Raw genomic sequence first — 15,353 nt, 5'->3', positions numbered from 1 at the left:
TCAGGCTGGCCTGAAACTCAAAGAGATCCACCTATCTCTGCCTCTGAGTGCTGGGGTTAAAGGTGTAAACTACCACACCTGGCTTTTTCATATCTGGTTTTTTTGAGCCTGCTTTTCTCTGTTGTACATTGGAACTCAAATTTATAGAACTGAAAAACCAGAAAAAGAATTATATCAGTCAAGAAGTGTTTAGTAAAGTTATTGAACAAGGTTAAGGTGTAATTGGAGGACAGGGGATCATTCTTAAGTAGTTATTCACCTGATAATGCTGGAGTAGTAGTGATTAAGAATACAGAGAAACATGAAATTGTTTTGAAACAGATATATTCTACAAATAGTTAACTACTCTCACAGAGGAAGCTGTACATAGAAGTTATACATCACTGCAGGTGCACAACTCTTGATTTATGGCGAGAAATGAGATTTTAGTTACTCATGTTTCCCAGGCATAATTCCTTCTTTAGATGTCTATACATGGAGGTATCTAGAGTAATTTGCCACACGGCTTGCTGTTTTCAATCAGTTTTTCCAGAAGAATCTTTCCCTGATGTTGTAAACTTTCTGACTTATCATAATGGCTCAATATAGTTATGTATAGGCATTTCTCCCAATACTCCCATGTAAGTATACATAACTTTTTGAAGACCTCAAAATTGTATGGGCTTTTGGCGTCATGTTGGATATTTTTAAATGCTTTTTTGTAGTTTTCTGACGTTCTGCATGCTTCTCAGACCTTTCATGTGTATTTAGATCACCCGAGCTATGTTGTTTAAAAGGCAAATTTTTACTCAGCAGGCCTGAGGTGGACCAGGGATTCCACCTTTCTAATGAGGCCCTAACTGATAATCATTAGACAATACACAGAATATCCAGGCTTAGAGATCCCTTGGAATCCTGGACACCCTGTTACATAAGACACCAAAAAGGACTAGTCTTTTAGAAATTATGGTAATAGTTGATTTAATAGGAAAAGGTAGTACTTGTAAGTTCAGTAATTTAGCTGATTGGAATACTTTTTTTCACGTTTCCTTCTTTCATGTCTAAACTCTAGTCTTGCCTTTTTTTTTCATTTCTTTTTTGTTCTTGTGATTTTTGCTTTTGTTTAAAATATTATTGTGTTCTGTGGGTCTGATCAGGGAACCGTTACTGTATTTTATGTTTGTATCTACATTTTATTTTGCATGCGTAACGTGGCTTTGCCTGGATGTTCTTTTTGGTAAGTTCCAACTTTATCTAGCGTATTGTTTTTTGTAGTGTAAGCTGTAATGTTTTTCATCTTTTTTTCTCCCACTTCTAGTGAACATAATCATGATTTGCTTTTAATTTTTTTCAAGAGTTCATCTGACGTATCTTCTCCTAACATTTTCCCGTTATCTGTAGTAGTGCAGTTTGGTACTAACCTGCCTTGATCTGTGTTATGGCCTCTCACTGTCAGCTGCTGATCACATTAGCAGTTGCTCTCAGGTGATTAGGGTTGAAAAAGCCTAATCACTTAGAAGTCTAAAAGCTTGTGCTTCCATATAGCAACCATAAAAAAGACAGTATACAGTGAAATTTGGTACTTCTATTCTCTCTGAAAATAAACTCTGCTTTTGTTTTTACAGCAACAGCTTGCACAACTACAGAAAGAAAAATCAGAGATTTTGAAAAATCTGGCGTTATATTACTTTACATTTGTAGATGTTATGGAATTTAAGGTATGTATTTTAATATATAAACTTTAATATTACAGAAATTGATTTAGAATTTATTAATTTTATAAACTGCTTTGTCACTTATGTAAGAAAAAAGAATTCTTCTAGAACTAAAGTCTAAAGTATACTTTATACATTTGTGTTTTCTGAATTTAAAGTTATTTATTCGGGCCTTAAGATGTGGCTCAGCAGTAGAAGAAGTACTTGCTAAGCATGCAGAAACTCTGGCTTTAATCCTCAGCACTTCCCTCCAGAAGTCATACTGATAAAAGTTTAATTAAGCTCTCCTTTTCAGGACCATGTCTGTGACTTGCTGAATACTATTGATGTTTGCCAAGTCTTCTTTGATATTGTGAGTATCATTTTTGGGAAAACATCCTAATTTTCTCTTGTTTCCAAGACCTCAGGGAACTGATTACTTTTCTCTAAAGAAACGTTTTATAAGAGTATAAAGTTATAACATTGTTTATTTGACTTGCTGAATACTTTTTTTAAAAGTAAAATTGTTATCATATACTTTTGTATGCTATTGAATATAAGTCTTAATTCATTTGTAAAATAGCTGTTAAATTTAGCATTTTATCTTAATGCACCCAACTATAAAAACCGAACAATATTTTTCTTTAAAAGTCATATTTGATAAGAGTTTTCCTTTGTATGGCATTTTGTAGATACAGGAGGTTGAGGTGAGAAATATACCCAATAACTTAGTAGTAAAAATATGAAAAATTAAATACTCCTTGCTTGGTAAGATTGGTACCAATGTTTGTTTCTTTTTCTCTCTTCCTCCCCCCACCCCTCTCTATTGGTTTTGTCATTTTCATTTATTACCAGCTTTAATACAATAGCCAAAGTCCTTTTCCTTTCTTCCATAAAATTATGTCACAGACAAAAAATTGTTACTTATAACTCCCAAATTTTACATGTTTAGAGAAAAAAAATCAGAAATCCAGAAATGGGAATAAACAGAGCTATAGAAAAAGTATGTAGATTTTTGTATGTTTTAAGAGTTACAGGAGTTAAACTTTTTTTTTTTTCAGACTGTGAACTTTGATTTAACAAAGAACTACTTAGATTTGACTGTAACCTATACAACTTTAATGATATTGCTGTCCCGGATTGAAGAAAGGAAGGCAATCATTGGACTATACAACTATGCACATGAAATGACCCACGGAGCAAGGTAGGCAGACATTATACAGATGCTTCTAAAGTTTTTAATTTGATGGCTTATAACTCACTTGAATTTAATGTGTGTTATTTTAAGTGACCGAGAATACCCACGCCTTGGTCAAATGATTGTGGACTATGAAAACCCTTTAAAAAAGATGATGGAAGAATTTGTACCCCATAGCAAGGTAAGAGCTATTTTTTAGATGTGTAACAATAAATGTAAGGGATTGCTTAAGCTTGGGGAATTAAAGAGATAACTTAGTTTGGAGGTCAAGATTATAATGGTTTATGAATAACTTTTTATTTATCTGTGAGTTAGAAAGCTGATTCAGATTCACAATCGTGTGAAGACTCGAGAATGTATTGATTCATATGGTTATTAAATTGAATGTAGCAGTTAGAGGTAGTAAGGGTGCAGTGTAGTATTCTCGGTCTGCCAGTATACTTCGAAATATTTTATGTCACTTAACCAACTTCCTTGTTTTTCACTTTTTTTTTTTTTGGCTAAAAATAGTATTAAAATATTAGTCATCTCATGTGGTTGTTATAAAAATGATGAAAAAAATCACTTCATCAGAAAAAGTTTGGATATATAATATTGCATTAAGAATTTAGATTTTTTTGGCTGGAAGGTTGAACACTGAGTGTCCTAAGTGGACATGAACATGGTTGTGGTCATAGTATATTGGTACTTGCAGATTACAGACAGTGGAAAACCGAAGGGACACCATTAGGAACAGTTCAGAAGAAGCTTGCTGCATGAGGGCTCAGGGACCCATGGGCTACTTTCCAAACAGTGTCACCTTCATGAGCATGTTAATAAAAGGGTCCAAAGGGGATTTGCTGCACTTGTGGTAGCTATAGGGGCTGAATATTTCCTGGCTTCCCAGAATAAGAAGCATCACCGAAGACAGCACCTGGAATTATCTTGTGTCTTCTCTTTTATAAAAATAAGATTTCCTCACTATAGCGTCCTTAGCTGTATGCTTATCCTTGAAAGAATATTAATATAGTTTAATAAAGTAAGGAAAAACTTAAAAAAAAAAAAAAGAATTTAGATTTGAGGCTAGAGAGATGGCTCTGCAGTTAAGAGCTCTGGCTGTTCTTCCAGAGGACTCAGGGTTTGATTCCCAGCACCCACATGGCAACTAACAACCACCTGTAACTCCAGTTCCAGGGAAAATGGCCTTTGCAGGCACTGCACACATGTAATACACAAATATAGATTTCAAAACCCATATACATACATCTCAAAAACATTTTAAAAAGTTTAGCTACATAATATTCCATCCTAAGATTTCATGTTAATATTAATATTCATAATATTTCATTCTAAGAGTTATAGTGTTGAATCAGTTTTAGCTGTATTATGGTGTCTTAGTCTATTGATGAGAAAAAGATGACAGGGACTTTATGGACATATATGTAATGTCCTTTTTAAAGATACATTGAAAGTTACTTCTTAATGATATAAATTTGATGGGAAGAAATCTTGTCATGGTAACTGTCCTGCAGCAGGGTCTGTCATAGACCTACAAGCTTCCAGAAAACTTCACATATCTCATCCAACTTCATCATTTATAGGTAGAGATTGAAGGTTGGGGAAGATGACCAATGAAAGCCCCTTGTCAGCAGTGCCAAAACCAGGACAAAGGCTCAGAGTATTTGAATCTTGGTTTACTGTTCTCTTTGTTAATTAACTGAACTTTTGGATAATACCATGTTTATATGATGCTATAATTTTTCTTGACATTTAGTTCTTATCAGCAATTTTTTCAATGCTTTCTCTCATGAAAATTTGGAGATACTTTTCCAATTTAATTTCTTTGCCTGGCTATATTATGTAGGTTAATAATCTGAAAACCCCAAATTTAAAATATCCAGAGTCTAAAGCATTTTCCTTTTGAGCACTGACATGATATCACATATGGGAAGTTCTTCTGACCTCATGCTTGGGTTCGGTGAGAATACAGGTCCACTAAAACTGTTATACAAAGCTGCTTTCAAGCTCTGTGTAAATGTATAAGACATATAAGTATATTTTGTGTTTGAAATCGGATATACATATATTCCAAAACTTAAAAACTGTATCAGTTCTGTTACCAATGTTCTAGGTAAGGGATATTCCGCCTATATCCATAAATTCACATATATTTTTTAAGAAGAAATCTTGAACTTAGTTAGGTTATTAATTTGAAAGAGTTTGAAACAGGCTAGTGGATGTCATCACTTTTGAAGTAACATTACCACTTTGGCTAGAAAGGTCAAAATTCATTAAAACACTTAACATGCTGAGTCTGCTCCATAGCTGATTTTGTTAGTACTTTTCCCTTACTACTGTTATCTTCTCTACTCCTTTCTTTTCTCTGTGAGTCTGTTCTGATTTTTCTCTAATCAGGTCTAGGCTTGTTTTTATTTGACTACTGCACACTTTTTTTCCCTCCTTTCCATTGAAGTCAGGATCCTTCTTGAAAGTTCTTTAGTCTTTGAAAGTTCTGTTAGGATTTAAAAAAAAATGTGTCAGGAAAGTATTGCCTGTTTGAGGAACTACAATGTGATGGTTACAGCGAGCAATCTTTAGCATTTAGTAGATTATTACTAATTACCTAGGAAAATTATTCATTTGAGTTGGGTTAGTTATTTTGTAATGTTGATTTTTCTTATATTCCATGACACTTCCCAGTTTTGCAATTAATAGAATGTCTATCATGCATCTGCCATATATATATAAACTGTATAATTTAAAACAGCTACATCGGAATCTTGTGTTAGAATCTAAGTTAGAGATTTCTGGTTTCTTTTTGCAGAGGTCAAGCATACAACATTTTAATGGAGACCTGGATTCTCTTTCAACTAACAGTTCAACTAGATTAAAGGATACCTCTATACAGGGGTTTTAGGAAGAAAAGATGGATAGCAGGGACAGTCACAACACAAAGTAGGAAACAGCTTGTCATGGTGGGGCACACCTTTAATCCCAGCACTTGGGAAGCAAAAACAAGGGATCTCTGAGTTTGAAGCTGACCTGGTGTACATAATGAGTTCCAGGTCAGCTAAGGCTACAGTGAGACCCTGTCTCAGAGAAAAGCAGAACAAAAACTAACAATAAAAAAGCATGAAATGGGCTGGAGAGATGGCTCAGTAGAGAAGAGCTCATTGCTGCTCTTGTAGAGGACCAGAGTTCAGTTCCCAGTACCTTCATCAGGTAGCTTATTACAACAGACTGTAGCTCCAGCTCCAGAGGATCCAGCATCCTCTCTAGATTATATGTACCTCACATGGGTGCATGTATATACACACTAAACACACATACACATGAATAAAAAAACTTAAAGGTCAAGAAACAGATGATGAGTAATTAAATACTTTTGTCAAGAAATGCATTAAGAGTATAGGGGTGGAGAGATAGCTTAGGGTTTAGGAGCTCTTGCTCTTCTAGTGGACCTGGTGTGTGACAAAACTTTTTCTGTGGAGATGGAATACACAAGTCTACTTAGGAATGTGATCACGGAGTCCTTTTATTTTAGCAAGAATCATAGCTTAGACAAAAAGCATGAGAGTTCAGTGCTACTGTTTGATAGGTAGGTAGATAGATATAGATATATAAATAAATAAGATTCCCAAGGTTGCCACACATTTTAACCTTTCAGTAAGTAACTTGTAGAGTTGGAGAAATGGCTCAGTGGTTAAGAGCACTGGATGCTCTTCTAGAGGACTCAGGTTCTAAAGGACCCAAGTTCAATCCCCAGCATTCATGTGGCAGCTAAAAACCTGTATGTAACTCCAGCCCCAGGTGATCGATCCCTGTACCCTTCTTGTAGATCTTCTGAACTCTACAAGGATCAGGCACATACATGATGGGCACACATAGATGCAGTCAAACACCCATCTAGTAAAATAAAGAAACACTGTGGCTTTTTTTTTTTTTTTTAAAGAAAGTAACAGTGGTTTCCTGAGTAAAGTTGTTGCCCAGGAATGTAGACTGTAACTTTTGTAGAATTTAAAACAATGAAACAGATTTAGAAGAGACTTAACCCACTATAGGGAGCGTGGTTGGAATCAGTTAGACAAGTATAGCCCTTGAGACAGAAGTCCAAATGGAAGAGAAGCACACTGTTCTTCAGCTTATTTCCTGTTTTATCAGTCTCTTTCAGACGCGCTGATTTCTCTTCAGATGGTGTATCCTAGACGGAACCTTTCGGCAGAGCAGTGGAGAAACGCCCAGTTGTTGAGTCTCATCAGTGCACCAAGCACAATGCTCAACCCTGCCCAGTCTGACACTGTACGTCCTTTCTACCTTTTAAATGCATACTCACTCATCATTTAAACATGTCAGTGCAGTGTTTTTCTAGTTAACATTAGTCCATCCGGTTTATTGTAAAATGAGTATAAAAGTAAAAGCGTCTTTAGATCTCAGAAATTGAAGTTAATACAAAGGACGGTTTTATTGGGGCTGGTGAGATGGCTCAGTGAAGAGAAGCGCTTGCTGCCAAGCCTGACAGCCAGAGTTCGATTCCCAGACCTAGGGCATGGTGGAATGAGAGAGCCAACATAGGCGTGCGTGCCCACACAAATCACTGTCATTTTACAAAATTGTTTATAACATTGTATAAAATTTGGAAGATGTAGACAAGTATAAAGAAAAAAAACAAACACATGTCATATCTTACCAATTAAGAGAAAATCATTGTTATAGTCTGCTATGTTTCTTTTCAACTCCCTGTTGGTATATGAACATGGATATTACTATTTCAGAGAATGCATACAAACCATTGGTTCACATAGGAGGAGATGCAGAGGATCCAGGCACAGGAATCTCTTTTCACTTGACTAAAATAAATCATTTGGAAAAATGCAGACTCTTAAAGTGAACTTGAGAATTGGAAATTTATCATTTGCCAGAAGACAGTTTGGCATCAGTATAGTTCAGAGATGGCTGAGGGTGTGCAAATGTGAGACTACAGCTCTCGTTGTCCTCTGCTGGTTGTAAATTTAAGTAATTATTCATTTTTACCCAGTGTCTCCAATTTCTTGTGGTATTTGAACCAAGAATTGGACAGAGAGAATTAGGAGGAAGAGAGGTAGAAAGAGACTAAGTAGGAAACTGTTTAAAGAATTTTTGTTAAGCACAGGTGTATCTGTTCTCTTTTTAAGATGCCTTGTGAATATCTCTCCTTGGATGCAATGGAGAAATGGATTATCTGTAAGTAAAATGGGTTAGTTACGGGATTACCTCTTAGGTTTAAGCTTTAGCAAGGAAATACCTGGTAACGTGCCTTCACTCTGTAGTGAACACCTCTGTGCTTTACCTCACTCGTTCCTCATGCTGACCCCATCGGATGTAGATAGTCATATAAATGAGAATCTAAAGATAGATCACAGAGCTCCTGAGTGACAGAGGCCAGGGGAGAGCTAATGCCAATGCTCAGGAGCTACATTGTCACCGGTAGCATTTTCAGTGTTGAACTGGTGCTTTTAGGAAGTTTTTTTTTTTTTTTTTTTTTTTTAATGCCACATCTATTTAGTTAAGGTGTTTAGTTTTAATTTGCATGTGATAAATGACTTACTGTTTGGCAGTTTGATAGATTCACGAGAGATAAAATTACTAGTGTCTGGTCCTAGGCAGCTCAGAAACTGGAAAAATAGACATGATAAAGAATGAGAGTTAGTGTAGTATATAGTCACGTTCCTTCTTCCCACTGCTCACTACCAGAGGAAATAGTTTTGAATAGCTTGTGCTTATTTCTTGATGTATTAACTGTCAACTTTTTATTACAGTATTTCTCCAACTAAAGTGAAGGACCATTTTTCTTTAATAGTTCAGTAAAATAATGAATGAATTTCTTTTTAACAAGTATTAGATATAAAAGTCCATAGTTTTGTTAGAGTTGACATAATCTACCAATTAGATAGTATTAAGTTTGTACTTTAAAATTACTACAAATTTTGAAGTACTCAACCTATGTACAAAATCTCATTATAGAATGGTACTTCCACCAGGCGGTGGTGGCGTACACCTTTAATCCCAGCACTTGGGAGGCAGAGCCAGGCCAATCTCTGTGTAGTTCGAGGCCAGCCTGGTCTACAGAGCGAGATCCAGGAAAGGCACCAAAACAACACAGAGAAAACCTGTCTTGGGGAAAAAAAAAAAAAAAAAGAATGGTACTTCCAATAATATTAACTTAAATATGAAAGAGAAATTTACTATTACATACTACCTGTGCTTAGACATTTTAGTTAATTTTGTTACTTTTCAGATTTGTGATAGTAATATTTTTTCCTTGAAAGATAGTTTACATTTCTATGCCTTGTCTATATAACTTGATTTTAAAGAAAGGTAAGGCGTTTGAAGTATTGCTTTTGCTTGATTATATAATGATTCTTAGTTTTTACTTTATGTGTTTGGCTGTGATTGAAGAATTGGGTTGAATAATAAGATTGGCTGTATGGGCCGGGCGGTGGTGGCGTATGCCTTTAATCCAGCACTTGGGAGGCAGAGGCAGGGGGATCTTTGTGAGTTCAAGGCCAGCCTGGTCTATAGAGCGAGATCCAGGAAAGGCGCAAAGCTACACAGAGAAACCCTGTCTTGAAAAACAAAACAAAAAAAAGATTGGCTGTATGGTAACCATACAGCTGTCTGGTTAGGATTTCTGTTGCTGTGATAAAACACCATGACTAAAAACAACTCAAGGAGATTTATTTCAGCTTACATGTCCTGATCACAGAGAAAATTCTTGGCAGGAACTCAAGGCAGGAACCTGGAGGCAGGAGCAGATGCAGAGGCCATGGAGGGTGCTGCTTATTGGCTCATTCCTGTGGTTTGCTCAGCCTGCTTTCTTATTCACCGCAGGACTACTAGCCCAGGGTGGCTCCAGCAATGGGCTGCAGCCTGCACATCTATCACTAATTAAGAAAATAACCTACAGACTTCCTTACAGCTCCATTTTATGGAGACATTTTCTCACTTGAGGTTCCCGTGTCTTAGATGCCCCTTGTTTAAAATTACACTAAGTAGCCAGCACTTTGGAATTCCATTTTAAAAAAATAGGAGTGACTATTGAGAAGGAAGAAAATTTCAACAAAAGTTGAAACTGTGCATATGTGACAAGGACCAAGTAAATGTTGAATGAACAATGAGGTTTCATGCCTTTGTATAGAGGGCTAGAGAGGGCATTTGTAAATATATATATATACACATATATATGTAATTATATATATCATTAAACTTTTGTGTAGGGTTTCCAGATTGGGCAACCAAAAGTAAAAGATATTTAGAATTCATATAAAGAGAGCAGCTTAATACATGCAAAAATGTTGGACTTCAAGAGTTAATATTTGAATTCTTCCTTTTTTTTTTTTTTTTTCCTTCTTGAAACAAAGTCTCCTGGCCTAGACCTGGCTAGTTTGGGGCTCATTGTGCAGACCAAGCTGGACTCGAACTCACTGCTTGCCTGCCACTGAGTGCTAGGCTAAAGACGTGTCCTATCATGTCCTGCCTGCCTCTGTTATTTTTTTATTGCTGGACTCTCACTCCTTCAGCTGTAAAAGAATGATACTGTCTTGTCTACTACACAGAATAGTCACATGAGGTAATATGTGTGCACAGATTAGGAAGGGAGAGACCGCTGAGACAAGCACTGCTGTTACTCTAGCATTCCGTCTGGTGACCACAAATGTTGACTGCTTTTATTTTTCAGTGACTTTAACAGCTGTAATGATTATGTGTTGATTTCTGATCTTTTGCTTAAAATGTTTTTAATGTTTGATTTTTTTTAAAAAATTTCATTCATACCTCCTTCTAAAAGATATTTTTCCTTCTTGTTAGTGCATCTTCAAAGAACTTACTCTGCAGAATATAGAAAATTATAATTAAAAACATTATTCATATACATACACATATATGTATAGATATGTATGTATTATGAATCTCTTAGCCTCGATTCAGTGATGGAGGTTGTTTCCTCATCTGTAGAAAGTTACACTGTAACCAAAGGAACTTGTCTGTGCAGTACTTCTAACTTGTACTTGTTTTTCTTTGTGTTTGAAGTTGGCTTTATCCTGTGCCATGGGATGCTGAATACGGAGGCCACAGCACTGAACCTTTGGAAGCTAGCTCTTCAAAGTAGCTCTTGCCTATCTCTCTTCCGGGATGAAGTTTTCCACATTCACAAAGCTGCAGAAGACTTATTCGTAAACATTCGGGGGTATGATGTTTTCAGTTTATTCATTTTGAGGGGGAGAAGGTGGTAAATGCAGTGTCTTTAGTAACACATTTTGGGGTTAGAGAGTTGGTCATGTCCTATGGGAAAGTGTGGCCTAGACTCTCTTTGATGCCAGCAGGTTGCTTTTAACAACATCCTGGTAATGGTAGAAATAATACTCTTATAGGTAGTTTTACCAGTTAAAAATCTTTAGGGTTTCTTACCCTTTTAAAATTTGTATTTTAGACAAATGTGTCCTCTTTTTAATTCATACATGATTTCATGCATACTTATTACTAAAAGCAAAATATAGGGTATATTTCCCAGCATGGTGTCTCACACTTTTAATTCCAGCACTTGGGTGGTAACAGAGGCAGGCAAAACTCTGACTTTGAGGCTTGCTTGGTCTATAGAGTGAGTATAGGGCTATACTAAGAAACCTTGTCTCATCCCCTCCCCCAAGTAAATAACAGAGTGTATTTATAAGAGTTTGAAGCAATCAAAGTCATTAAATTATAGTGACAATTACAGAAGTCTAATCACAGCATGTAGGAATCGTGTTATTGACAACAGAGTGCACCCAAATGACTTAAATTAATCATTCTTCGCAAAGCAAATACTTCTCTGGAATGAGTGTGGATGTTCCCTTTGTTACTATATTTAATAACTACATTTCTCTTGAGGACCTGTAGCCTTGTTAAATTCACACATGAGAGTAGTCGTATAATCTTTTGAAATAAAGAGCAGATAAAATACCCTTAAATTGCTTGCTGAATATGTTGGATGTGGTAACTTCAGAAAAAAAGTGAAATTTGTATATATTTCATGTCCAATTCAGTATTTCATGAGGTTGAGCTTTTATTGGTTGTTAAAAAATAACAATGTGTCTAGCACTAATAATTTGAGCCAGTCTTGTATCTTAGTGGGCATTTGAATTGCCCTGGGAATGCAAATTGAATACAGGTTCTCTGGCATCATTATTATTGTGGAGAAAATAAAATAGTTTGTTCTGTGCACCCTGAGTAATTTATTAAAATATAAATATTTCCATACAGAGCAGTGAAGTCTGGGGGATGTAGCTCAGTGACCTTGTGTGTGCACACTCTTGAGCAGCCATGACCTAGATGAGATTGTAGGATCTCTGTCTTCACAGATGAGCCTTGTGCCTCTCTAGACACCACTGCCATTCTTCCTTTTTCCTTTGTTACTCCTAAGCAACAGGGTTCGGACTTCTGTCATATTAGTCATAATAGATAAACAGTGCCAGGTTGCTTCTCCACTTTTATTTTATTGAGATTGTAAATGACAGACTTTGTATTATGTCTTAATATATTAGTCATCGCTTTATAGAATCACTTAAATACATCAACATTTTAAACCAGTTAATGTATATATATTCCATGAATTTATGCATAGTATAAGTCTGGTGATATCCCAAAATTATTTTTATCCTGTTAGGCTTCTTTTTTTTTTTTAAGATTTATTTATTTTTATTTTACGTGAGTGAATTTTTGCCTGCATGTATGTCTGTGTACTATGTATATGCTGGTGTCCAAGGAAGCCAGAAGAAGGTGTTGGATTCTCTGGAACTATAGTTATGGACACTTGTAGAATTGTGAGCTGCCCTGTGGGTTTTGGGAACCAAACCCAGTTCTCTTCAAGAGTAGCAGATACTCTGAAGTGCTGAAACCTCTCTTCAGCCCTGGTCCTGGATGGTATGCCCCAACCCCCAAGCCCACTTCCTTCTTCTTCCTTTATTTTTCTGTTCTAAGTTATGAGTCCCATTAAAAAGAATTGTCATAGTCAAATCATGAGTATGAAAGTGTATTAATTACAAAGGCCCATCTTACACATTTTAGACATTTTCTCGAGGAGAAAATGAAACTCCGAGTGCTTACATACAGAAGTTGGGATTCATCTTAGTGTTAATGGCTCAGTTAAATTGTCAGGATGATTTTGTTTTTATGAATTTTGAATTTTTATCAGTAGTATTCATGAAGTTATTTATTAATACACTTCAGTGGTATATCTGAACTAAATAATACTGGAATTCTGTTTTTACTTTTTATTAGAAGGCCCCTTTTTTTTTCTGGAGACTGGAGTCTCATGTATAGTCCTAGCTATTCTGGGAGTCAGTGTGTAGACCAGGCTGAACTTGAACTCACAGAAATCCACCTGTCACTGCCACTGCTTCTGAATGCTGGAATTAAAGGCATGCAACACACACACACACACACACACACACACACACACACACACACATCCGTGTGTGTGTAAAAATAAGCCATAGTTCTTTCTGTCTCTCAAAAAAATTGAAAGTAATGAAAATGCTTTCCTGCCTTAGCTTTCTGTCCTCAAAACAACTACATTCAAAGTTGCTGCTGTTAATTGCTCATTTGTACCCTTTTAGAATTTATCTGTGCTTATGAGTGACCTTGCTAGTCAGAGCAATCATTGTTTGAGTACTTTAGATACTTGGCAGTCACCTAATTGCATCAAAAGAAAATTTTAATATATCTAGAGCTTAAGGAAATAACAAAATGTAATGAAAATGCACATCATGAGGTTTCATTTTATTTTTGGATTTACTGTAACTAATACTATCTTTCTAAGATTTGATTTGAGTATGCAAAGTACTTGGAAAATACATTTTAGATAGATAGACTTCACCTGTCATTTCCTTTGTAAATCATTGTTATTGTTGAAAATAAGTATTTCAAATTGACTTTCTGTATTTTACTTTTTTGACTTTCTTTCAAATCAAGATTGACATGGTTCATATTTTCCTTGCACACAGCTACAATAAACGTATTAATGACATAAGAGAATGCAAGGAGGCAGCTGTATCACATGCGTGAGTAGTTCCATCTATGAGAAATTTCTTCTTAAAATACTACTTTGTTAAATGAAGACAGGTTAGTGATGTGCAAATGTATAAGATGAGAACTTTGTATTGAAGGAAAAGTAAGTATGTAACCTTTATATTACTGGTAAACTTGTAATTAGTGTAGATCTTAGATGTTTTGAAATACTGATAAAGAAATACCATGCAAAGGACTTTATTTTAGTTGTTACCTGTTTAAAAAATTTTTTACATGTATTTAGTTAGTGAGAATAGGCATGAGTGCATGACTGCTTATGTCAGAGTACATATATTGTGGCCAGAGGACACCTTGAGGGCATTAGTTCTCTCAGTCCACCACGTGGGTTCTGGGGAGCAGACTCAGCTGGTCTAGACTGGTGGCAGGTGCTCTGCAGGTCCTAGCCGTTAGCTCCTGCTGCCACTGTGTTCCCCACAGAGTGCTTTCCAAGCTGGGCTGACTTTTGTCCACCTTCAGGAGAACTGTTACATTCTTACATTACAAACAATGGGAGAACATAATACACTTTCACAGTATGTGAACTCCTCACCTTGCTCCAGTTTTATATTCTGAAATTAAGAAATCTATAGAAATGACTGTATTTCAGATCTGTAAACAACTTTCCAGTTTCCTTACGAAATAGATACCTCAACATAGATGTTTAATATATGATGACATACTCTCCCATGAGCTTAGAGAAGATGAAATGGTGATACTGTCTGATCATCAGTGTTTCTATGGAGGACGGCAAATCACAAGTTTTAAATCTTCATTCTTTGTCTATTATCATTCTGTGTCTACGTTTTCCGCCCGAGTGAAGCACGAGTGACATGTGATGATATCTTTCTCTACAGTGGCTCAATGCACAGAGAAAGGCGCAAGTTCTTACGGTCTGCACTGAAAGAACTGGCAACCGTCCTCTCTGATCAGCCTGGCCTGCTTGGTCCCAAGGTAACTGACTGATAAATGTGCCCTGTCAACAGCGGAAAGGCGTGTTCTGTTTATGAAATTTGACTCAATTTTGAGCCAAGAATGGATTTGCCTACTTGAGGCTCAACATCACACTTCTCTCTTTTCCTCATTTCTTTTATGCACACTCATCTTTTTGGGTACTGCTCTGTGCTCTGTCTTGTACTGACTGCTTCTTTTAAACTTAGTATTATTTCTTGCTAGGGACTTTTCACTTAGAGCAAGACTATGAGCAGTCTTGGTCCTTAATCATTGAATAATCAGTTGTTTTTTTTTTTTAATAGGCACTTTTTGTTTTCATGGCATTATCTTTTGCCCGTGATGAAATTATCTGGCTACTCCGTCATGCAGATAACATGCCAAAGAAGAGTGCAGATGATTTTATAGATAAGTAAGTTAGTCACATTAGAGGAACATCTATTTCCTGTTTATTTTGATTTATGGGTCATGAGTCT

General features: G+C 36.1%; 1 protein-coding gene and 1 pseudogene across 4 annotated transcripts in view; both read left to right on the top strand.

Moving 5' to 3' along the window:
• Positions 1-15,353, top strand: part of Nckap1 (NCK associated protein 1) — an 82,653-nt gene that overhangs the window by 23,729 nt on the left and 43,571 nt on the right. For 2 of the 4 annotated variants that reach the window (XM_028884452.2, XM_028884454.2), the window contains 10 exons: positions 1,605-1,697; positions 1,990-2,046; positions 2,735-2,877; positions 2,962-3,052; positions 7,012-7,149; positions 8,022-8,070; positions 10,915-11,071; positions 13,866-13,922; positions 14,784-14,880; positions 15,183-15,289. In XM_028884452.2, coding sequence (XP_028740285.1) covers positions 1,605-1,697; positions 1,990-2,046; positions 2,735-2,877; positions 2,962-3,052; positions 7,012-7,149; positions 8,022-8,070; positions 10,915-11,071; positions 13,866-13,922; positions 14,784-14,880; positions 15,183-15,289 — 989 coding nt within the window. The remainder of the gene's footprint in view (positions 1-1,604; positions 1,698-1,989; positions 2,047-2,734; positions 2,878-2,961; positions 3,053-7,011; positions 7,150-8,021; positions 8,071-10,914; positions 11,072-13,865; positions 13,923-14,783; positions 14,881-15,182; positions 15,290-15,353) is intronic. The other 2 variants (XM_028884455.1, XM_028884453.1) reach the window with 1 other exon arrangement.
• LOC114703610 lies at positions 3,511-3,947 on the top strand (annotated as a pseudogene).

The sequence above is a fragment of the Peromyscus leucopus genome, chromosome 4 (genome assembly GCF_004664715.2).
Source record: "Peromyscus leucopus breed LL Stock chromosome 4, UCI_PerLeu_2.1, whole genome shotgun sequence".
In the NCBI taxonomy this organism is placed as follows: Eukaryota; Metazoa; Chordata; class Mammalia; order Rodentia; family Cricetidae; genus Peromyscus; species Peromyscus leucopus.
Note: the sequence above shows the minus strand (reverse complement) of the source record. Positions and strands in the feature narration are given on the sequence as shown.